Source organism: Anneissia japonica, unplaced genomic scaffold (genome assembly GCF_011630105.1).
Source record: "Anneissia japonica isolate Jap-2015-1 unplaced genomic scaffold, ASM1163010v1 scaffold993_len1110182_cov180, whole genome shotgun sequence".
Taxonomy (NCBI): Eukaryota; Metazoa; Echinodermata; class Crinoidea; order Comatulida; family Comatulidae; genus Anneissia; species Anneissia japonica.
In genome coordinates, this window is record NW_022749760.1 from 953,908 (window position 1) to 978,959 (window position 25,052).

The following is a 25,052-nucleotide window of genomic DNA, read 5'->3' on the forward strand; positions in this document are numbered from 1 at the left end:
ACCTATGAATTTCCCACACAAAATACATGATACAATATTAATTTGCATATCTTAAAACCCTACAATAAACTGAAAAAAATACATAGGTTTAATAGTATTTACCCAATTGATAAATTTGTTGGATTATGTCTGTAAAAAACACTGTCATCTTCAGCATCCATAAAATACTTGGTAGAGTGGAACATACTGGTACAGAGGTAAACACACACACAGCAATATGTGTAAAAGCAGTAGATCCTACACAACGTTTACCCTGTCAGATAAGCCTAGAAATAATACAGGAATGACTACCACAGCCTGGCAAATGATGATAGTTTTATAATGCAACCGTCACAGTGATAGTAATCTCCTTTTATGATATATAAATCCTATCCAGGTTTAGCTGAATGTATACATGAGAAATTATAGATCCATTTGCATGATTGTGAAATGTCAACAGAAAGGTGGAAGGACGATAGTGTATCACGCTCTAGTATTTAAAATGCAAACTGGCAGATTTCATTGAGATATGCAGGCCTACTACATCAGGAGATCTGGTGCTATTGTCAACACTAAGTGAAGTATAACGATCCTGATAGTACATTGAGCACTGGTACTCACAGGGACGTGAACAAACACAAAAGGGCATCAGTAAACCAGGCCTTCAAATCCTTCAAAGTTATTGGGTTCTTTAATATCACAATGGGATTCAATTAAAGATCTGCACAGACTATTAAATTTTATTTGATAAAAACATGCGACCTGACATGCTTATGATCATATGGCATCACATAATGACCATAATAATATCTACTTTATGTACCTCCATCCATAGTCTTGATGCTTAGGTGGCTTAATTGTGACGTCACTACTGGCTATACCGCGCGTCTAACCTGTTAGCCATCTTAAATTTTAAAGCCTACTCGGAGGGGGCTTAAAACGATCTTAAATTATTTTCATCATGGCGTTAAAGGTACTAGGCCTATAATGTCAAAGACGAAAAAAATAATAAAAAACTACTAAATTAATGCAAACTCCTCAGCATCTATAAAAATGGGTCTTCGTTTATTTACGTTTATTTTGATGCATGTGCTTTGTGTATACTAGTACATGAATCATGCAACCATGACGCATGTGTAACAGCGCCCTCAATCTTACGTTACCAGGGAGCACTTGTTTGCATTTAAATACTCTGTGCAGTGTAAGCGAAGACCATTCAGTTTATAGTAGTGGTTTTCAATGAGTGACTTTAGTAAAGACCGTCTACAGTAAGCGATAAAAGCTGCATTTATTTGAAGTGTTAGGATCATTTTTGGTTTTTTTTTTATAGCAATCCGCTTCTTGGTTCCTACATGTTGTTGAAATACTTTGCTCCTAAGCAGAGAAGATGCTCAAGGGCTTGGATTAAGCTATAATGTAGGCCAAGTATACGCACTTGCAATTTAATGTAAAAACAAAACTTAGCTAAAGCAAAGTTACAAGAGTCAAGATTACTTGGTGTGAAAGAGTTCTTAAACAGGCTAAGAAAGATAATTCTTACCAATTCCTGTAATGTTCTCTAATGACTTAAAATTCAGCAAAAAAAATCTGAATCTCCTTTGTACACCTCCACTAGCGATACACATGTTAAGCCTTCAAGCCGGGGAAGTGAATAAAGGCCATATGAGGCATCTAGATTCCATGCAACGATACCATCCACCACCTTCAAGAAATGCTTATCAGAATCAACAGAAAAGGTCATATACCACGAGTACATCATTATCTAATATACTACTTGTGTTCGCAAGTTTTGCAGAAAAGATCAGATTGAACAAGGCTAGGTTTCACTTCATAATCGCGCTATTAATTAATAAGGCTATATATAACATTTGTTAAGCTACACTTAGTTTTGATAGGTGATGATGGCTAGTGACCTGTTAACTATAACTATATTGGCAATGATTTTTTGACTCCATATCTCAGAATATAAAATCTGACATTGTGTGATTTGTGGTCGCCACAGGATCAATAAAGAATTATTATTATCATTATCATCATCACTATTATTATTATTATCATCATTATCATTATCATTATTATTATTATTATTATTATTATTATTATCATGGTGTTACTAAAACCTACCTTAACTTACACAATAGAGAAATTAGAGAACAATTAAAAAAAACGACAAGTTGAAAATAACACAAAAGAAATTCCCCTTTTAAAGTCCAAATTAGTGCTAGTTATTATTATCATCATCATCATCATCATCTATGGACATGATAGTCATATCATAACCTTATATGGGCATGATATCATATCTCAACAATATACAGGGAAATATGAGGTACTCATTTTTAAACGTTTTCTGTTCAACAACAAATAAACATGAGAATTGCTTATAGTCTTGGTATATTATTTCAATAAAAAATTAATAATAAGGAAATATTTTTCTATACCACTAAACAGGGGAATAGTATTGTTTATATATACTCAGTTTAAGAAACCTAAACTGGCCGGTATCATTTTTTTCTTTTTTTTGTAAAATAGTAAGTTAATATATACCTCATTGGTTGAAGTAAACTTATTTTGATTTGTTCTAATTTCTAATTATTCTATTCTAATTGGTTATTTTTAGACTTCACCTCAGGCAGTATATTATCTCATAAGTTTAAAATTAAGACTTGATGAAGTACTGCTTAAGGAACCATGAGAACTATTCAAATATTAATTCATTTATGATAATGTGTTTGATGGCAAAATCCTCAATTATCATGATGAATCTGATCATATTTGTTGTTTAGGATCCTTATGACTGCTATAAGTTAAACCAAGAAAATACAGTATATTTTAACTTATAAAAAGCAAATCTGCCCTTAAAAACGGAAAAACATAGCTAAAACAAACACAAGCTGGTATTATTGTTAAATACGTTGAACTTGGCACCTGTTGGTTAAAAGGATATTAGGTTATTGATAAAAACATTCAAAATTATTTTAATGGTTTTTACATGTCTTAGTTTTATTGACCTAAATTATAATAACTAATATTATAACAAGGCTCGACTTCCTTATGTTAATGTACACCGACTAGCAAAAAAACAACAACTAAAATACGATACAGTAGTTGACAATCTTGATGCCAATATTAAGGGAAACAGCGTTAAAAACATTGATCTTAGTACAGATAATACCACAAAAATTGCTGCCACGTAAGAATGGCAACTTAACTAAAGCACTCACCGTGCCTGACCGTCGTTGGCCGACGCGATTCTACAGAGAATGCAACGCCACGATGCGCATGCAACAGATAATTTTAACTGATGATCCGGTCAGACTACCAGACGATCGACAGAGGGCGTCGTCTAACACTCGCTTGGAGTGGAGTTGGACTTGTTGGCCAACGGCCGTACAACCTTCGTCGCAGTGAGCGCTCAGCTTTTAGCGACATACTGCGGTAATTTTGGGTGATATCGGCTACAATATTTGTACATGTTTCAACCTAAAAAATGGACTTATATCACATGTTGAGAATAGAAAAGAAGAATTATTGTAGTACAAGATTGTTACTCTACATTGGCTGAACCCAGTAAGAATAATAATAATAATAATAATAATAATAATAATAATAATAATAATGGTAGACTTATTGTTAAGCCCTCTATGCACTTCACATTATCATTACCCTAGTCATTGGATTAAACGCCTATGGAACACACGCTAAAGCTCCCTGGGGGGAGTATTGCATAATGTTGCAGCAGCTACATCAGCGCATTTTGGCATTTAACCCTACCAGGTACCCACTTATACTCCTGGGTGGAGAGAAACAGATCGTACCTTGCCACAAGTGAAATACACAGCAAGGAATTGAAACCCCCGACCTAAAGTTGGGAAACCAAACTGTTGCCATTGCGCCAAACCATTTCTACAATATCCAAGAGGCAAGTAAATTTTCTATTGCTTTTACACAAGCCCTGCAAGCCAATTATTAGTTAAGTGTTAGGACCATAATAGAAACCACTATGCCAAACCATCTTCCTCTGAAGGAAGTTGTCTTAAAATGAAAAACAAAATCTAGCATGGAAATCACGCAATTCCAGTCTACGCCCAAATTTAAGGAAGCCCGGGATATATCAATCTCAGCTTAGCAAACGTCAAAAAAGTTAAGATGTTCCTAAGCAAATATCTTAAGCTGATTTATCAAAGCATTTTAGCAAAATCTTGGCTTAAAAATCGTCTTAGATGGCGCATACGTACCATCAACTTTCTAATTTCACAGTAAGCAATTTTTAAGCTAAGCAAACATTGATAAATCTGACTAAAACAGAAAAATGAATTTTTAAGACAATTAGCTGATTTCTAGTTTAATAAATCCGGACCAAGATTCCCAGAAAATCACAACGTCTATCAGAAGCAATCTCCTGGAATGAAATCTCTCAAGCGCTCCTTATTATTGCTATTAATTACAGTATTATTACGGTATTATGAAGGTTACTAAAGTTCCTCAACACCTACCTTAAGCCTTGCAGGCTATCAATATTTATGGTTAGGAGAAGTTCCCCTGGAAGAATACATTTTAACTACAGTAGAATAAAATTTCAGTAGCCAGTGACCTTGACTAAAGGATGTAATTCTTTGTCAAGGTAAAGCACTAATACTGTTCTTAAGGAAAACAATTCTTGGAAAATATTTAAGTAAGTCTACAATTGCTATTGAGGGAAAAAAAACAATGCTGATAAGGAAGAAGATGTACTGTTAATAACTTCAAAGTAAAAATAGAAATGAGAAAAAAAATTCTCCATCAAATTTTAATAATAACTTTCCTGTATTTATTTGCATAACACCTTTTGCTGGCAATCAATTTAAGGAAATTGTAGTAAAATGTCTGTAAATCCATGAAAATTTTTTTTAAAATCCTTTTTCGATTCTTTTATCAGCTATTCAAAATTTTATTTACGTTTTTGGGGTATTTTTCCGTCAATTTGACAGAGTACAGTCCCATACAAGAAACACTAGATTCAGATAGGAGACCCATTTAGGTTTAAATTATACTCGCGGCAGACTCCACCGACAACGCCCCATTTAATGCTCATAGTGTAAAATTATTTTGCAATACTTTTAAACAATATAGCTTATAAATCAATTTTCTTTAAGATAAGGAGCCTAGTATAAAAGAATGGTGCTTCATTACACATTTCTTCCAGATTTGTGCAGGCACCTGGGTGGTAAATAGTAACTTTTTCCATTACTCAAATTAGTATGATAAATTGAGGGAAACACACAATTCCAACTGATGGATTTCATTCCGGTTGATCGTCCCACAAAACATGCACCAATAACCAACTCTGCCTCGTTATATCATCCTGGATTAAAAGTAATGTAGCATTGCGTGTCTTTCACATGGGCGTAGTATACCCACCCACGTCATCAGAGGATGTCACTCGGTTTAAAAGGAACTTATTTGTTCCGTTTCAATATGCAAATTGTTGATTTCTAAGGAATTTCCTAAAGAGCATCTTTTAGGCCCTGTAAAGACTTACTTGACAAAAACATATGATCTTGATGACATTTTATTTATTTATTTTTTTTTTTGATGACATCACATAATAACCACATTTAGGTACATCATGACTATACAGTAGAACGGGACCGGAGGGCGTGCGAAAATTGGGGGAATTCGTAAAATTAAGGTTGGGGTTAAATTTGTGGTGAGCTTTGACCTAATACGTACGTACGTATGTTGCCTAGGCCGGGCCTAGACCTACAGCAGTGGGCCAAGGCCTACGATTAAAACCATGTGTTTATTAGTATTATTCATCACTTTACGATGTCTTAATAAAGTGTTCAAATAAAACCAAGTGACTAGTGTATTAATCTTTTCTTTAACTAAAGAATATGAAAATATTGTAAGATTACCTATACGACAAATGTATAACTTGGGAATTCCCCTTCATAGCTATTCTAAACAAGATAGCTGTGGTGTTATCTTGATAAGACAAACAAAAGCAGGTGCACTGCACTGGGCAACCCAACTAACCGATAAGTGTTCATATGTAAAATTATGCCTATCCAGCTAGTAAACTTTGTATAGAAATTCGTTCTGACAAGTTTTTCACAAGAAGTTAAATAGGAGAGCAAAGACAGTAATTTGTTCATCTCGCTCAGTCCATGTGGTTTTAGATTAACAGCGTGTTAATTAGGCACAATCAACCCTGCTGTTGAATGAAAATACTTTGCATATACAGTAGGTTGTTTCAATTATTATAGCATTGAAATTAATAAACAGACAGAAACTGAAATATTTTTACATTGATGGTGGCCCTGAAAAAGGCCGATAGTTGTGAGTATTTTGGGGTTTTTGATGACGTAAAACTGAGGGTCCGTTGAGGTACGTAAAAACGAGGTTCTGTATATGCATACAACAATTTTTTGTCAAATAAAATCTGATTGAAAGGGCTTAAAGCTCTTTCCAGATTATCAAATTTTATAAGACAAAAACATGTGCCATGCCTGAATGTGGTCATGATGACATCACATCATGACCATATATAGCCACATCATGACCAAATATGGCTATACGACAGATTTTTTACTAATGAATTTTGATAGTCAGACAGGGCTTTAAGAAGTTGCATCATTTAATCGCGTACTACCTGTAAAGCAGGTATAAACGATTCCGATGACATCATATTTGATAAAGGCATAATCATTAGTGGAATAAATTAATTAAGAATCATTACCTTCTATTACACCATATCCTTGTCTTAATGGTTAATCACCAACATTATTACGTAAAAACTGGTTGTTAATCAAATTACACTGCATTCGAGCGCACCCCCAAAATTGTGAACAAACACAACCCATGCACAAATGTAATCGGGATATTAAGGAATGCATTAGGTAAAAGAATGAGGGCGTAGGTATCCTGATAGCAAGGGCGTCAGTGGTCTGAAACATGGATGTTAGGAATTCTCAGTTTTGATAATAAAATAAAAAGGCAGTGGGTTTGTTATACCAGTTTTAAATAAATACCTATTTCTGATTGGACGTTGTAGTCCTACTGTAATCCAATCAAAATATATACATTTTGTAATTCTGAATTCAAGATATTAATAAAAACTCCTGTTTTACATTTAAGTTTTACCATGGAGAAATTAGATTAGACTGAACATTAAAATGTTTATCTTACATTATTTACAGTACAACCTACGGTGTACTTTAAAAAGAATATTTCTTGTTTTACATTTATAGTTAAATTACTTTTATTAATTTTATGTTAATATTCTTATGCCTTTTGTTATTGTTGCTAATTTTTTTGATAACAGTATTATTATTATTATTATTATTATTATTATTTATTATTGTTGTTATTGTTTGTATTATTAAAGTAAAAGTAATAATTTACTATTGATATTATTTAATTATATGTTATGCTTTTAGGGCGATTAGTCAGAAAACCAATTTTGAATTACGAAACGTGTAGGCTTAACACTTTGACTTTGATGGATAGTGTCCAAAATTTGATACAAAAACGCAATGCAATGACATATTGATTAATGTTGTTAATTTTCTTTCCTATCCTTCCTTCTTCCTTTATTCTTTTATATTAACTTTTTTTACTGGTCTATAGAATAAACAGATATAAAATAAATAGTATGAATTAGACCATGAGACTTCATTTATTTCTAGACAAATTGATTAAATGGCAAGTAAACCACAGCAATCAATTACATCCTACTCTAAAAAAAATCAAAGCCAAAATTACCTGTGAAATACGAGAAATCATCCATTTTTAATACCTCTAATGAATGGCAAATTAACTTTTCAATCAACGGGTTTAATCAACCATCTACAATTAGCAATTTAGCTGATCAGGTGACTAATTTAAATTGACCTATACTTTCTAGAAGTTCGAAATGTCATAAGTTTCCTTGATCATCATTTAATTAAGAAAATCATTCTAAATGAAGACTGAATGCTAATCATAATTAATATGGACCTATGATGATTGAAATATGTGAAAGATTATTTTAAGTAACTAGTTGTTCTTCCCTATCAATGATACTCATATTTTTTTTTTGTTTATTAAGACCAACTGGGGCACTAAGAACAAATTGGTCTCATTTAAAATTGTATAATTATTACTTACTTATAATGTATGTACTAGGGAGGCATAAAGAATATTTATTTTTTTTGTTTTGTTGAACTGAACAAAGAAATTAACATACGAATGGAAGTTTTCATACCGATTTTAAAATAATATAACAACGACAAAAAATGACTTATATTAATTGATTTATTTACTATAATGCACGATGATATTACATCAATATCACCAAGGTTACAAAACACAAACTAACAGATGGTTAAATATTCACTAAAAGTCTACTGAATCGTTTATCTGAAGTTATTTAGAATTTTACATGGTATTGTATTTGCAATGATAGTTTGGGTTTTTCTCGCATTTAAAAATGTTTATCTGGTTTGATGTGTTAACTTGTAAAATGTGATCCATTTAAGTTTTATACCGCCTTTGTACATTGTTTTTCAAAAAGATACCAAAGATAAAGGTAAAATAACTAAAATTTTAACAGTACTTAGTTTTTTGCAGATTGCAATGTGTTGCAAATTGATTGTTTTTATATATAGTAAATATTTTCAGTTCAATTTAATCACGAAACAGTTCGAAATAAGAATGCACCCTGTCACACCATAGAAATTGTGAATATGAGTGCAGCATACAACTAAATCAGAAAATGCGAATAGGAAAATGAAAACCAGGCACGAAGCGCAGCACGGGTGCTTCTGGCTTTTATCACCACCACAGCCGTACTAAGTTGGACAAGCAGGGGTGCACTGAGACGTCGTATCCGCAATCGTTACACTACACCTCGTTAATTATGATACTATTAATCGTGGCGATCAGGACAAGCTTTATTCCTGACAGGAAATGTTACAAATTGGCGAGGGAGGAAGACGTAGAGTCGAAAGGGTCAGATAATCTCGCTACCCTATTACACATTTACCGATGTACCCTTTCGATCGCTCTGCGCATGACCTAGTAACAACACTGTCACGTCTAGCCTGCCAACATTTTTGACACAGAGCGGTGCACAGTTGTACCCTTGGAGTGTAGCGCTTGACAATCAAACGCAAACATTTACATTCCCTTGTGGTTATTGTACAGCCAGGAGGAAATAATTCATCAACGAGGAACAAGAAACGGACATCCGATATTCACGATTTTGAAAATATAGGGGGATGAAAATGTTCCTCAGAAATTGTTGGGTAATGTGTTGTACATTCATCCTTGATAGGCTGCTGAGAGACTTGTCAGAATATATTTTGAGCGGTTTAAGCTCTTATAATACAGATACGCATTAAATCATAATGTAACGCAAATATAATGACTAATGCCCATAGATATTTCAATGTGTTAAAATCCTAGTTTGTGATTTCAAAGCTTAAAGACATACTGTCACCCAATAAAAATATATTTAAAAATCTCAATTACAATAAAAATTTTAACTACAGTGAATTACGTCTGTTAATTTGATGCCAGAAATTTATGGGTAGACTACAAGAATAGGTTAGCGTATTATTTCATTATCTGCTAATTGGCAATAAATAATATTGTTTACTTTTTTAAATCAGGTTTATATTAAGGTCATTTTTTATCATTTATCTGATGATTTTGTTATGACTAGTAGAATAAAATTTATTTAGCATATAGTGAGATTGGATTATTACATAAACATGAGAACATTTTTATACAGTAATATAGGGTTCACTCGCCAAATAAAATATAGGGAAATGGATGAAAAAACATTGTTTACTTTTTCATTAAAAGTTAATAACTTATTGTAAGTACAAATTAACCAATTATTGTTTATTTTTATTTCCCAGCTTATATTTAGTTAAATTTTTGATATAATAAAAATGGCAATAATAGCATAAGCTTAAAATAGTGTATTATTGTTGTAGCTGGAAAAAAATAATTTAAAAAAAATTCTAGCATTAAAAGTCAAGTTTCCAAAGACGACATTTAACTACTTCATCTACTGTAGTACTATGTACACTGAAATATAGTAGAAACATCTTTAATTGAATAATAAATTCAATATAGAAATTAGTGCATGTCTGATATTATATCAATGTCTGCTACAAACCATCAGAAAAATGTCATTATAAATACAATCCTTGACCTAGAAAAATATGAATGATATCTCAAATTTATTCACAAAAATAGCACAAGATAACGAATAGATTACATTAACAAATATCAGAATGGCCATTTGGTATAATTATATGATGTGTGATTCATATACAAGCAGTATATAATTAATTTGAATTAAATTATAATTTATAACCCAAGGTCCTCTCAAATCAGGTTTGTATTAATATCATTTATCAGTTATAACATTTATTTTATAATATTTGTTAAATAAATAAATTTACTTTGCATATAGTAGGTTTTAAAAATTAGGTATAATAGACAATGTTTACAATATACGTTTTGCTCTCCAATTAACGACGACCCTAGCTTGAGAACACTTTTTCAAAGTACAACCTAACAATCTTCTATCTGTAAACAAAAAGGTAATGTCCAAATTGGAGACCCAACTCTGAGACCACCCAACAGAACATTTCCTGGACTAAAAGAATGTGATATCAAATTTGAGGGCAAACTGCACTCGTATATGTTGTACGCTGGTCAATGGAATTACAGTAGGCCTTACAACTGGTCAGTAAAATTTACTTGAGTCTGTCGGTTGTTCCCATCAATAAACTGCCTGCCACCCTGTCCTGCAGTCTAAGCCTTGCATTTAAATAAAAGTGTGAAATGTTCAAAGGTGGCACCAATTGACTGCAACAGGTTAAATCTTTTTCGAGTAGGCCACAGACAAGCCGACTTTGGACTGGCCTAGTACTGCGTGAATGGGGGACTTTGACAGACAGCGAGCCAATAAAATATGCCATTCTGTTTCCATGAAACATGATCACTGATGATAACTTCATTCAATTATTTGACAGGGAAGTGGATAGGCATCCGAATGATTTGACGGACAGCAAGGCAGAGAGAGGGGCAGTTTAACAACCCTTCCCAGTCAGACAGGTGGACTGAAAGATGCTTTGGAAAATTGAACTACACATTTTTTTTTTATTAAGATCCAATAAAATATTGCCCAGGCTCATTGTTCTTTTTTTTCCGATTTCAGGCTCAAAGCATTGTTCTTATTTTTTACTTTTTTTTACAAAATTTTTAAAGAAAAAAAGCACTTATTTTAAAGCAGTAAATTACTGTATTTTATATCATAGAGGATGCACAGAATACATAGTCACACCTACTGCACATAAGGTACAGATAAGATTTGTAAGTTTTTAGACTTTTTAAAAATGAGTAACCTCTTTTGAAATTTTATCCTCCAAATTGTTCTTATTTCATTCTTATTTTTTAAGCAATTTCAGCCTCAGAATTTGTATAAAATGTATTGCCAAAAAAAAAACAAAGTGTATTCATTGATTGAAACACAGAATAAAGCAATTCAATACTTGCTGATTTAAAAAAAAATTTTACTACAGAAATTATTAAATTGACTAGCAGCCAAATTAAGGATATGTGGAAATGAATATTGTGTTATGAACAAACATAATAATAATATCATTCCCATTCCGAGAATAATAGTTTCTGTACCAACATGTTTCCAACAGGTTAGTTTGGTATTTTGTCACTTGTTCCTCATGATTTGTTACCACAGTTAAACTTGCCTTGTCGACTTTGCCTAACTCGAATAGTTTCTAAGTTGATCTTATTTTACATGCCAAATTGTTGTGTTTTCCATTAATTAACAATCAATCTGTAAGTCAAATTTTAGCTAAATTAAACAATTTTTAAATTGCATTTTGAATTTGACTTAGGCAAGTTTAAATGTATAATAATTATCATCGTAACAATTTAATTTCATTTTTTTTTTTTTTTTTTAAATTAATCTGGTTTTAGAGGCATTTTTTAGATAATTTTCTTTTGTGTTAAAACCAGTTGTACTTAATGTTACATACCTGCAACATTTTAGATGTACTTTGGCTATCCTATCTGAAGCATCAACTCTACTGTTATATACGCGGTGTGATGCGCCCTCAAACGGTAGGTGAGTTTCTTGGTCTTTGACTGGCGCCCCTTTACTGATGTTCTTGGAATCAATAGGTTCATAAAGGTGTGATAAAACTCGTGTGAGACAGAGTCAGTTTAGGTTTAGTGCTATACAGGTAATTAGGAAAGAGTTCAGTTAGGGTGGGCTAAAAGGAACATTGTAAATTAGCGGTGTGCGGTCCCAACAGGATGCATAATTATCATTGCATAATTAAGTTTTGTAGATTTTGTGATCTATTTCAAGGGATATTGGCTAAAATGAGCACTTGGTGATGCCCCGTCGACTGAAGCACACACTCGTCCAGATGCTAAACTGGCGATGACGGAGCACCAGCATAGAATAGAATATTGGCTATGATGTGATTTAAATTGTAGCATAATGAAAGAAACTGAATTAAAATCAAATTTAAATAAATAATAATTATTATTATACATAATTAATAGTTCAACATTTAATGAGATGAAGATCCTGTGACGGTTAGATTGTTAATGAGGTTGTTCAACCTTACTGTCAATCAAACAATGTGGGGTCATCAAACTATATTGTCAATCATTTCAATATTCTGACGAACAGGGAAATATCAGCCCAGAAGTGAAAGACAAGACTGGTGTACAATCTGTTGTCCTCAATCAATTATGTAACCTTTTGTTTAAAAAACGGAGAATTAAACTTTAGTTGAATATTAATTTAATTAAGCAACGACAGGTTGAAGAAAAATATGAATGAATATAGTCAAGGCTTTGATACAGTTAATTTGTTGTAATAATCCAAAGGTTTGCCACAGGCATGAAATTCTTGAGCTGCATTTAGGCCTACACATATACAGTAAAATTTTCTTTGAGAAAAAAACTATATGCCTATATATGGTCATGATGTGCTTATTTAAGGTCATGTGATGTCTTCATGACCATATTTAGGCATGTCACATGTTTTTTTTCAAATACAATTTGATAGTCTGGACAGGAAAGACTAATGTTCCTCATTAGTGTTTTGAGGCTGTAATAGTTGAATTAATTATCCAATCACCAACACACTTCATTTTTTAATATTGGTCGGAATTTTTACGACTAACAAATGAAAAAGAATTCATATTCTTTTAATGTTAAACCACAAAGAAATTTAAACTTCAGTAGCAAGCTAATAATCAAAAAAATTAAGGGACTTTGTTTTGACCACCAAAAGGATGCCAAAATATCTAAATAAGCATACTGGTATGACATTTGTTGGAATAAAATTTACCAGAATTCTGCAAATTTTGTCTGGTTTGCACCCATGTGCTTCTTCATCTAGGTCTATAAGTTTCTGTGTAATTTGTTTTGTACTGTATTATGCTTACCTTCTTTAAGTATCATTAACACCGTTAGGGGAGTTGATGGGCTTATGCCTGTTCAGCAACCCTTGCTGGCTTTGTTTTGTTCATTTCATTTACTTGATTGAATTGTGTATATAATCCATGTTGAAAATGAAATTTGATTTGATTTGGCTTCTTTTATTTGGTTTATGACTATAAGCAGAGTAATTTGTTACTTACCAAGTAGACACTTAAACACACTACTCACTAAAAAATAAATATTATAAAAGTTAACCGTGTCCACTAAACACAACCAAAAATAGCAGCCTTTAGACTTGAACCCTCGATTTGATCGGAAGTTCAAAGCCCTTACTGCCAAGCCATGCAAATGTTCAATATAACATTAGGTCAGTATTGGATGGCTAAAGTTCATAGTTTAGCTAATAATCAATACTGAGATGCCCTGGGGGCACAAAATAAACCATTATTCACAAATTTCTAAAAATAGTTTTTCTGAATTGATGGGAAACAGTTCATTTTGTTAATATATCTGCTCAATTGTTGTTTATTAGGAACGGAGCCTATGGCAAATAGCCATGTTTTGGGCACGCTCAGTTCTACAACCTTGCCAGTACAAAGATGATGGAAAATTCGTACCATCTCTGCGATGCACGGAGGTCATGACCTTTAACAGCGGTTTTATCACCTGCGGGATTGACACACAAGTTACAGTCAACATGGACACAACAACGATGGGTAACGTAACAAGTTATACAACATGTATACAATCTGATTGGTTTAAGTGAGAAATTGTTTCCTCAATCGGTTAAGTGCTTCTCTTGTGAACGTGACAACAGAAGAAAATGAATTTATTGCCGTAATTTTTGGCTGGCGGACTTTCCGGTTGCTTGTTAAGGTTACACATGTAACGGAAGCGTGCATCATACATGGGCTATCAAATTATGCTTTAGGAACAAGATTTAGGTTTAAAATTATGCTGATCTATTACCACGTGTCTTGATTGTACTCAAATTTTATCACTTCTATATTATTGTGGGAAGAGGATAGTTTGAAGGCTGTTAGTGAGCATAAGGTTAGTCCAGGGAGATGTAAAAAAAATATTTTTTTTTTTTACGTCTCCCTGGTTAGTCAGGCTAGGATCGGCTTTTGTGTGTACACCCAGCCTAACCTGTCCATGCCTTGCATGTTCATGGGATGGTTCAGCCTAAGTATGCTGGGTTTAGTGCAGTTACTAGATCATGGTTGCTTCACTGCAAGGGTGTGGTTTGGTACCATAGTCGCATGACTACTGTATGTTGCACTACGGTTGCACAGTAGCTTGACTTATGAGGAACAACTATCTACAGTATGTTAGTGGATTAATTGTTCTAATCTAATTATTTATATCAATCAACATTTAATGACCAGCCAGGCTAGGACATGAGACATCTAGTTGAAAATAACTAATGACAATAATAATGATGAAAATGATAATGAAAATACAGTAATGATAATTTAGAATGACAATATATTATTGTTATTGTTGTTATTAAGTACTTTTTATGCTGCAACTCTTAATTGATTTTAAATACATGCTATATGTACTCTAAACAATTTTTTTTAAACAGTTTCTTAACTGCAATGAAATTATATTGTAATTGTTTATGCTTTTTTATGAATAAATGTAACATGATATATTAAGTATTTTAGTGTATTAATTGTATTCTTGTCTAGACGTGTTGTGTTTAAATTGACGGACTAACATGCAAGAACACAGCAATGTTTACTCAAGTTTACTTTTCACTTTTGTTTCTTCTAGCCTCAACAACAGATGCTCGATATGGTCTTGTTTGTCCCATTTTTTGCCAAATTTAATAAAACAATTTTTTCTATGAGTTGACCTTGTCCCATCATACATTTTTAACATTTTTTTAAACAGGATGTTTTGCAAAATTATTTTTGTACCTAAATTAATTACTAACAGATCAAGGTGGTTAATTAATGAATCAATTATGCTATGTGCGATATTCACAAAGGTTAATAACCATGCCAATAATCTAAATGACACCATTTGGTGTACTTTAAAAAATGCTATGTGATAGAAAAGGTATACTTGGTATAATTAATCAAGACACACTGTTGTCAATAGTGTAAAACTTATACTAAAACTTTTTATTTTTTTTGGATATCATTTTAATCTATTAAAGATTTGATGTATGACAAATTAATTTATAATTAACTTTTAGAATGATGATAATTATTAACAGTGGAGATGGTCCTCTCAATGTTAATAATAACTTATTGTTTCCATTAGTTTTCCTCCAATTTTTTTTTTATACTATATCTAATTCTATATTTTCATAAACAAAAATAACATATAATTCAAATTAAATTAATTAGTTACTCATAATAGTTTACTTAGAGATGGAAATATTATAACTGATAATTATTAATAGATTAGGTATTTCTCTCAAAGTTAATATCATGTGATAACTTTAAAGAATGTTTTTGTTTTCTTCCAAATGTTATACAATATCGAATTCTATAGTTTCATAAAGATAAATTAGCATACAATACAAATTAATTTGTTAATCATTTAGTTTACTTTCAGATGATAACATTAATTTATATAACTGATAATTATTACTGGTAGATGATTCCCTCAAAGTTAGTACCATGTGATTAACTTTAGAATGTTATTTATTTGGGTTTTTTTCCAAATCCAAATGTTATACTATATCTAATTCTACTGTTTCAAAAATAAACATAAAATAACACAATACAAATGAATTTGTTCAGATGATATTATAACACATAGTTTTCAAAAGTTAATATAAAGTTGCTTGAAGATATAAATTATTCTCCATTGCTTTTCTCCTAAAATACGATCCTGAGAAATATATCCATGTTCTTGAAATCACTAAATACATGTTTGTGCAAGTAACGTTATTCGTAGCCAGCTGGCAGTGCACGTCAAACACCGTAAGCTACAGGCAGAAGCAAACATCGAAAGCCTTGCCAAGCGCGGTTCCCGGGAGAATCAACCTAGAGACAATACTAAGAGTAAAGAACCTTGCAAAATGTTGAAGTAACTGGATGGCACATATGAAGTCAAGATTCTTATCACGGCGCTGCACGTAAGGTGAACCTTCAAACCAAGGATGACATCACCAATATGGCACAGTCGTTTTAATCATGCTGGCAACACCCAGTGATTTTTTTTTTTTTAAGTATGATATCAAAATGATGACAGGAATTGGCAGAAATGCTAATGTTTATGAAAGATAGAATGACTGAGCAAAGACAAGTTTTTTTCACAAGGAAAATGCCACAATACAGTAGTTTGCTGCAATAAAAGCTTCCTTACAGAGTTCACCATGAAAACAAAGCCAAAAAATTGATGGCGGTACCAACATGGAAGGCTATTTTTTATATGCACTCAAGGGTTAAACTGATATCATCTACCTAAACTCATGAAACAAAAATCAACAAGACAACAAGTGCTATTTTCTCCTTAATTTTACAACAAATCATAGAAAAGGGAAGACAATTTGTGAAGCCCTTTGTTAAATTCCTGATTTGTGTCCCTACCCATTCTAAATAATCTACCTAGACTCATGAAACAAAATTCAACAAGAAGACAAGTGCTATTTTCTCCTTAATTTTACGACAAATCATAGAAAAGGGAAGACAACTTATGAAGCCCTTTGTTAAATTCCTGGTTTTCGTCCCTACCCACTCTAAATAATCTACCTAGACTCATGAAACAAAAATCAACAAGACGACGACAATTGCTATTTTCTCCTTAGTTTTACGACAAATCATAGTAAAGGGTAGACAACTTAAGAAACCCTTTGTTAAATTCCTGGTTTGCGTCCCTACCCACTCTAAATAATCTCCCTAGACTCATGAAACAAAAATCAACAAGAAGACGACAATTGCTATTTTCTCCTTAATTTTACGACAAACCATAGTAAAAGGTAGACAACTTATGAAGCCCGTTGTTAAATTCCTGATTTGTGTCCCTACCCACTCTAAATAATATACACATTCTTTCCACCATCACTCACCCTCTTTATGATGGCTGGTGATTGACAAAAAATAAAACTATGCATGTTATTGTACAAATACACTGTAAGAGAATGTTTATATAATTATGATATAATCCACTTCCAATAGAAAATGCATAAAGCAATGTTAAAAAAAAAAAAATTTAAACCATACAAAACAAATAAAAATGCACAACAGCTGCTCTATGCTAGTTTACTCTACCACATGAGACTGCAAGAAATATAATCAAAAGCCTAATATATTTCAAATATCAATGACTATGCAATTGTACAGCAATTTGGTGATGACATCATATTACTGACAGTGGCACTACACCTATATTTTATATTAAAAAAATAACCCAATAGAGTGGGAATGGGTGGGAAGTAAAAAACGGGAAATATGTCATGATATGACCTTGTTAATCAGCTTAAAGGTCAGTTAAAATGATGGAAAATGTGTAGTAAAAGATCATAGATATGACACATATACATTGACACTAACTTAAAGAAATGTGTTTTGACAGCTGGTGAAGGTCTTACACTGGTTTTAATGTATGTCACTCTTTTACTTAGGTGGCTTTTTAGCCTTGTTTTGGGTGAATCCACATTTAAAATGTTTACAAATACATCAGTAAATACTTACAGCCTGTAGTAGAAATTTAAAAGTACGAAAATAATGAGATAAAAACTTACCAAATAAAGTTGATGTCTTCACAGTTCTTGAAACGAGGTTGGTATTCTGCTTCCAACTGAAAGTAAAGCAAATTGATAATTTTTTTCAATTTAAATATGCACAATACACATTTTGACAGCTGCCTATTAAGTGTCATTGCTTTGTTTCACTTTACATCAAAAAAAAAAAAAAGTCTTAAACATAAGCTGAATAAAGTTTTATATATTTTAGGTGTTTTTTTCAAAACACATAACTTTAAAACACGGATATTTCATTCTGATAAACTACAAATCAAACATAAATCTCGACAAACATAAAAAATAACGCAAATGTGAATTAAAATTCACGATACAATACAAAAATCTTAAATTGTCACAATGATATGGTATATTTGAGATATCTTTAAAATACACTTTAGTAGAAAAATAAAGAAAATATAGGCTACTCTAAAAATTTTTTACAAAAAATTGCAAGTTAAAAAAAATATGAAATACTAGCTATCTCAAACACAACATAATTATTATTTTTTGGTGGGTTGTATAAAAAAAGGATGTGGAATAATACAGTATATACATTGTTTTAATAAGCTTAAGTTAAACTACCTGAAAAAATAAAGAAAGCATTAATTATTATAATTACTGTATATCATTCACAGGAAAAAATAATTATAATTACACAATTAAGAAACATTATATTGTGTTGTATTAAATATATAACTTCTCGATATATTATAATATAAAAATGAAATATACCTACTGTAGTATTTTGATTATAAGTTATGTATTAACACCAACCAGATCTGAAATGAAAAGATATATTGTAATAATACCATGTATCTTAATCTAAATCAATGCCTTGGGTGAGTGATGGTTACAACGAACTTCAGCACTAAATCTTAAGCCGGGCACACACTGCATCGTACAACGAACCCAATTCTGCTCCAACACTGTCGATAGTCGGTGCCAGTCTGAATGAATCTTCATTAAAACAATCTGCTGTGTGCCGATCGTCGTTTTAAGTTCTTTATAGAAACGCACCGGTGATTTACTATTTGTATTGTATTGTATTCTATTATTATTTCCATCATTGATTGAATAAATGTCATTTGCATTGAATTGAATTGAATTAAATAATTACTCATATTATATATTGCCACATGAAACACACATCAAATTCATAAAAACTTCTATTGGATGCATTACAAATTAAAAATGATAAAACTACATCAAAAATAATCTATCAATCAATGTATTCTATCTATACACCTCAAAAAGTGTAGTTCTATATAATTACATATTAAAAACAAAAAAATACATATTAATAACAATAACTGTAAAAGAATGGTTGCTATATCAAGAATAATTTTTGGTTCCTTTCTTCTGTAGTGCATTAAGCACTACTGGAGTGGATACAGTATGTGTGCTTTTATTTATTTATTATTATTATTATTATTATTATTATTATTATTATTATTATTTAGTATACTGTACCTCAACATCACTATTAGTACATACTGGTGTAGGAGACAATTACAGTGTCCTTTGATTGCATGTTCGGATATTTTTCACATACAGAGAGAGGTTATTGGCACCCATGCCATCAATTTACATTGACCTCGAAAAGAGGGGATGGAAGTTCAATAATTAGGCCTACCCACCATCTTAAAAAAAAAACTTCTCCAACTAATACAATTAAGACAAATTTCTCTATGTATAGAATAAAAACAATATGTTTGTCTGAAAGACAACAGACTGGTTTGTTGAAATAAATAATAATATAGATATGTTTTATTGTTAATCTTATAAAATAATAATAATAATAATTAATATATTTTACATGATTTTACTCCAAGATACATGACGTACAGTAGTTTTTATCAGCATGCCATCTTACTTTAACTTTTTGATGTAAATTTTATTACAGTTCGGTGATCTTGTCTTGTGTTTTGCTTTAAAAAAAATCTGAAAATATTCGTTAGTTTTTTATTGTTCTCTTTCATGTCATATCTAATTTAAATCTTTGTATGTTATCATTTATTCACTGTAGGTTTTTAACGTGTTAAGTTGAATTGTAATACTTTTGAATGACCTGATTTCTATTTCACCTTTAATGGATATATTGACTACCAATTTTTTTGGTAAATTTCTAGTTTTTAAATGTTGTACAGTGCCTGTAAACATTTTTAATAAATATTTTTTGTGTTCTAATATTAAATAAATTAATTGTATTGTGATTTTTATAAAAGGCTAAATAAAAAATGAATGAATAAATAAAGTTTTCATTATTATTATTATTCTTAATATTATTATATTTCGCTAACGGAAATCAAATAGAAGTAGATGTTCTTTCATGGTTAATCAAATTCTGCAACAAATAAAATACGATGAAAATATCTTTCATTTGTCAAAACATTTTTAATAAACTTATTGAAAATCATAGAATACCGACACATATATCAAACATAAATTTAAAATTAAAGACAAATCAGAAGTATTTAAGAAATGACCGAGATTTTAAGATGAAAATATAGCGAATATAGACTGTGGAAGCTTACGTGACATCGTTGAATTTAATTTTTTTTTTCCTACAGACGTAACGATCAAATCTTGGTCGGCTGGGGGAAACTCGAGGGACATGACAGAAACTATGTGCAATACTTCACTCACCATTAAGCTAAATCAATTGTGATTGGCTGCTTACTCACCAAACTCGGTTCTTGAAGAGCCGAACAACTGACGGTTCCTTTTCAAATTCTCCAGAGATTCAGCTCACAATCAAAATACTGAAAAGAAGGAAAAAAAAAAAGGTTGAATAGAAGCTATTACATCAGGATGCTGAGTGTGGTTAGGGAGGGACCCCACCCAAATGACACCAACAACAAGGTCAATGCCTGAGCACAGCTTTAAAAAAAAAAAAATAGACGACCTCTTAAGTGTAGTATGGAGAAAACTTATTTATACCAGATAGTTGGTTCTAGGGCAGTGAAAGTTTTGCAGATCTGTCCATGTAATATGAATAGGTCAGGATAAGTACAGGATTAATCATAACAAGTAGAAATTATTTTGGTACTATACTGAATTTAAATATCTGTTTTTAATAGGAAAATAACAAAAATAAATAATAATATTGTAATAATAATATTACTGGTAATTACTGTCTTAGAGAAAAAAGATATTAAATAATAATGCGAGTATGCTGTAGAAAAATATGAAAACTGAATATTTAGTTTCTTTGAATTGATACTTTGAAAGGTTTGAAAGAGAACCAAATTCATACGAAGTAAGAAATTAAATGACATGAATTGTTGTGTTGAATAAAAAAAAAGAAAAAAAATCATTGTATGTTTGATTAAAGAAAATACAATGATTTTTTTTTTCGTTTTTTTTTATTCATTGTACAGTATGTTTGATTAAAGAAAATAATAAAAAAAAACCTACAATATAAAAACCATCAAAATTAGACCGAACCTGATGATAATTTGAAGACAAAAACTGAGCAATGTTCATCTCTGCAATCAAGTAAATGGTATCCTAGGAGGTGACATGAGGCTCGGAAAGGGTAGGGATACTCAAATCCCCAATTAGTATAGGCCTAGAGTCTAGTGTACAAGATTCTCACAAACTATATCTACTAGTTGTGGGTATCAGCATGCAATAATACTGATAACATTCACAACATACAAGTTAGTTATATGTCAAGTACTGTATGCATTACGAGGCCATCTATCAATCAATCAATCAATCATTTGCCATTAGTCACTTTTGGCTCTAGCTGACATTTAAAAAAAAGTTCTTTTAAGAGTACTTTCTATTTTCGTGAGATCATAATGCATATTTATCTAAATTATCTGTAACATTTCTTTAAGATGTTGTATCATAATTCCTCACCGAAGTAAATTATTTCAAATACTGTACTTATAATAATACTTTTTTTAAATTACAATATCCGGCATGGTGCAACCAATTAATTTATTCCTAAACACAAGTTTAAAAAAATGTAGCCAGGTTTCATATTAAGGTGCAACCTTTTGGAATGCACAAAAATTTTGAAAAAAATGAAATTGAAAAATATCCATTATCACACTTTCCAAAATAACATTATAATGATAAAAAATAAAAAATTAATTGATAAAATATAATAATAATATTAATAATAATAATAATAATAATAATAATAATAATAATTTTCAACTTCATGTAGTAAACTTTGAATGTTTTTGTGAATTTCTTTAACTTTAATGTATTGATATTTTAAATTTTTTATGAATTTTATATCTCGATCCTGTGGAAGGATGATTATTTAATCGAACAAATTTATTTGTACTACTTTCTGTGCTTTTATTTTCGAGTTGAAATAAAGTTATACAGTATACTATCATCATTTATTTGCCTGATTAATCTACGGTTTCAATAGCTAGAGCTTGAATTGAATTATGTTCAGCCTGGCTATTGTAAATGTACACACCGTTAATTTCAAAGTTTTGAAAAGCTTGGCTAATGTTTGATATATATGGTTGCATAAAACATTATGCACAAGTTTGATTACATAAATGACTGAATGAAAAGAAAAATTTAAATGAATGAATGATGGGGTGAACATGTAGAAAGCACCTATTTACAGCGGTAGGTAGTCATGGACCACGCCCATACGCAATTCAGCACAATGACACGGCGAATTATGGGTTACATTTACCTTTATATATTTTATGATAGATGAATAAAAAGAAAACAAAATGAAATGAATGAATGAATGCATATGAATGAATAAATGAAGGCATAAATGATTTAATTAATGATAAAAGGATGAATTATAAGAGATGAAAAGGTAATCAATAATGAAATGCATTATTATGTGTTCATTACCTTATAAATAAATGAATGATGAATGAATGAAAGATTGAATGAATGAAAGATTCAATGAATGAATGAATGAATGATGAATTACCATAATTAATGATAAAAAGATGATACTATTGGAGCCCAGCATAATGCCCTTACAATATGTGGAGCATCTACGTATGGCCACATAGAAAGAGCAATGATATAGTTGCAAATTTTTGTGAACTCATGTTTTTTTGGCTTTTTTAAATGTCTTTCAAAGCCTTCTTTTTATAATCTGAATTAAACACAGTGAGCGTACTCTTTCTTTGCGGTGGATTGGGGGCTATATATTATTATTATTATTATTATTATTATTATTATTGTTCAGAGAGGAAAATGAAATGAATAAATTAATGAATAATAAAAGGCACTTAAAATGTGTATTGAAAATGTCCATAACATTATAAATCTATGTAAATCAGCTGATAGAAAACCATATCAGAAACAACTAGTTAGGACATTCACTGTACCCTAGTGGTGGCACGAAATCCAAAGCTTGTTAATTTCATTTACTGAACAAGCTAAACGCAGGCATTCTACTTTCATTTTCCTTTCCACCAAGGCATGACTAACAGTCACGTCATGTGTACTTCATCATTTAGAGACGATTAGGTCCCAGAAATTGGCATCGTTCAGTAAGACCTGTTACATTGCATTGATGTACTAGGACTTTACATGTGTCTATACGCCACATTCCGAACCTCATTTTATGTCAAACGGAAGAAATCAGTGTTTACTGTTAGATAGGTCTATCATTTCAGCTATGATTTTAGCATACCTTCGCATGCACACTAAGGCCATGTTTCACAGGCTACAGTATATTTGTTCTTGTTCTCTATTACATGATCAGGCCTACACACTGTTTTTTTATCCAATCCAAATTATTTTTGAGATTGAAATAAAGGTTACCGTTACATATAAAATATAACCTCGATAACTAATTAAAAATTAAAGAAATTAAAGGTAACATTTAAGTGTATTGGCTACAGTTGTATCTCTCTAACCTGGTACAGTAGGCCGGAACAATAAATTAATACGGAGCTTTAGGCTAAACCCCGCCATTTGGATACCGTTGCTAGGGTACCATGAAATCGTAGTGTAAACGTACATAGCCACATGCCTTTGGGGGACAACACACATATTTTATGATGCACATATTATTACTGGCCCTGTTTGATTGGTCGGTTATTAAGTTTAATTAACATTACGGAAAGATTCCCTATGGAATTCTCTCGTACGAAGCTGAGTTTGCACAATAATGCGAAGAATATACGGCCGGGCACCCACTGCATTGTATAACGGTCATACGACCGTTGACTGACAACTAACTCTGCTCTCTGTGAGCGCCAAACAATGCAGTGCCATCTACTGATTGTCGCTGGCAGTGTGAAGGAATCTTCATTAAATATCGATCTGTTGGGTACGCGTTGTGGCGTTGTATTCTCCATAGAATCGCTTCGGCCGGCGAGCGTCAAGTGCGGTGAGTGCCCCGGCTTAAGGCTATCTTGGCGTGAATGTCTACAAGAATGACATTTAATGCCTTTTAAAGAATGTCTCGGAAAAAAAAAACACTGTCTAAAAACTGTTGATTACTGTGCGGTTCTCATATTGTATTCTGGATCCGCATCTGAATTAATACTGGTGAAGGACCGCAGGGGTATATGTGCCAAGGGTGCGTCTCTGGGTGTGTATACAGTACATCAAACCAAACAAAACCACTTGGTGCAACATTAATACCACATAACAATTAAAACCAATGACAACAGTTCAACAACCACATCAACACGATCCAAACACCAAACAAATGAATTTTTAGTACACGAAAATTGACTGCTTCATTAAATGTGAAGCCCATAACGTGACAGTTGATGCAATGGTAATTGCACCATTGCTCATGTTTTGTTTAAAGTGTTTAAAAACAGATAATGATGTAGCTTGTTTAATGTTCACTGATAATAAATTCCATGCTCATAGTACATGGAAAAAATGAAATTAATATTTGTTAATTGAACATCTCATATCTGTAAGGTAAAAATTATTGGAG

The 25,052-nt window shown here is 31.6% G+C and overlaps 1 protein-coding gene across 6 annotated transcripts in view; it reads right to left on the reverse strand.

Moving 5' to 3' along the window:
- The window catches only part of LOC117121174 (E3 ubiquitin-protein ligase TRAF7-like), a 102,129-nt gene that overhangs the window by 66,167 nt on the left and 10,910 nt on the right, over positions 1 to 25,052 (reverse strand). The window contains exons 2-4 of one of the 6 annotated variants that reach the window (XM_033266286.1): positions 20,833 to 20,910; positions 18,885 to 18,927; positions 18,149 to 18,204 (exon numbers count right to left, since the gene is read on the reverse strand). Coding sequence is in view for 2 of the 6 variants with exons in the window: in XM_033266282.1 (XP_033122173.1) it covers positions 103 to 185 (83 nt within the window). In the remaining 4 variants the exon portion in view is untranslated. Of the gene's footprint in view, positions 1 to 102; positions 458 to 18,148; positions 18,205 to 18,880; positions 18,928 to 20,794; positions 20,911 to 25,052 lie in introns of those variants that run through there. The other 5 variants (XM_033266288.1, XM_033266285.1, XM_033266287.1 and 2 more) reach the window with 5 other exon arrangements.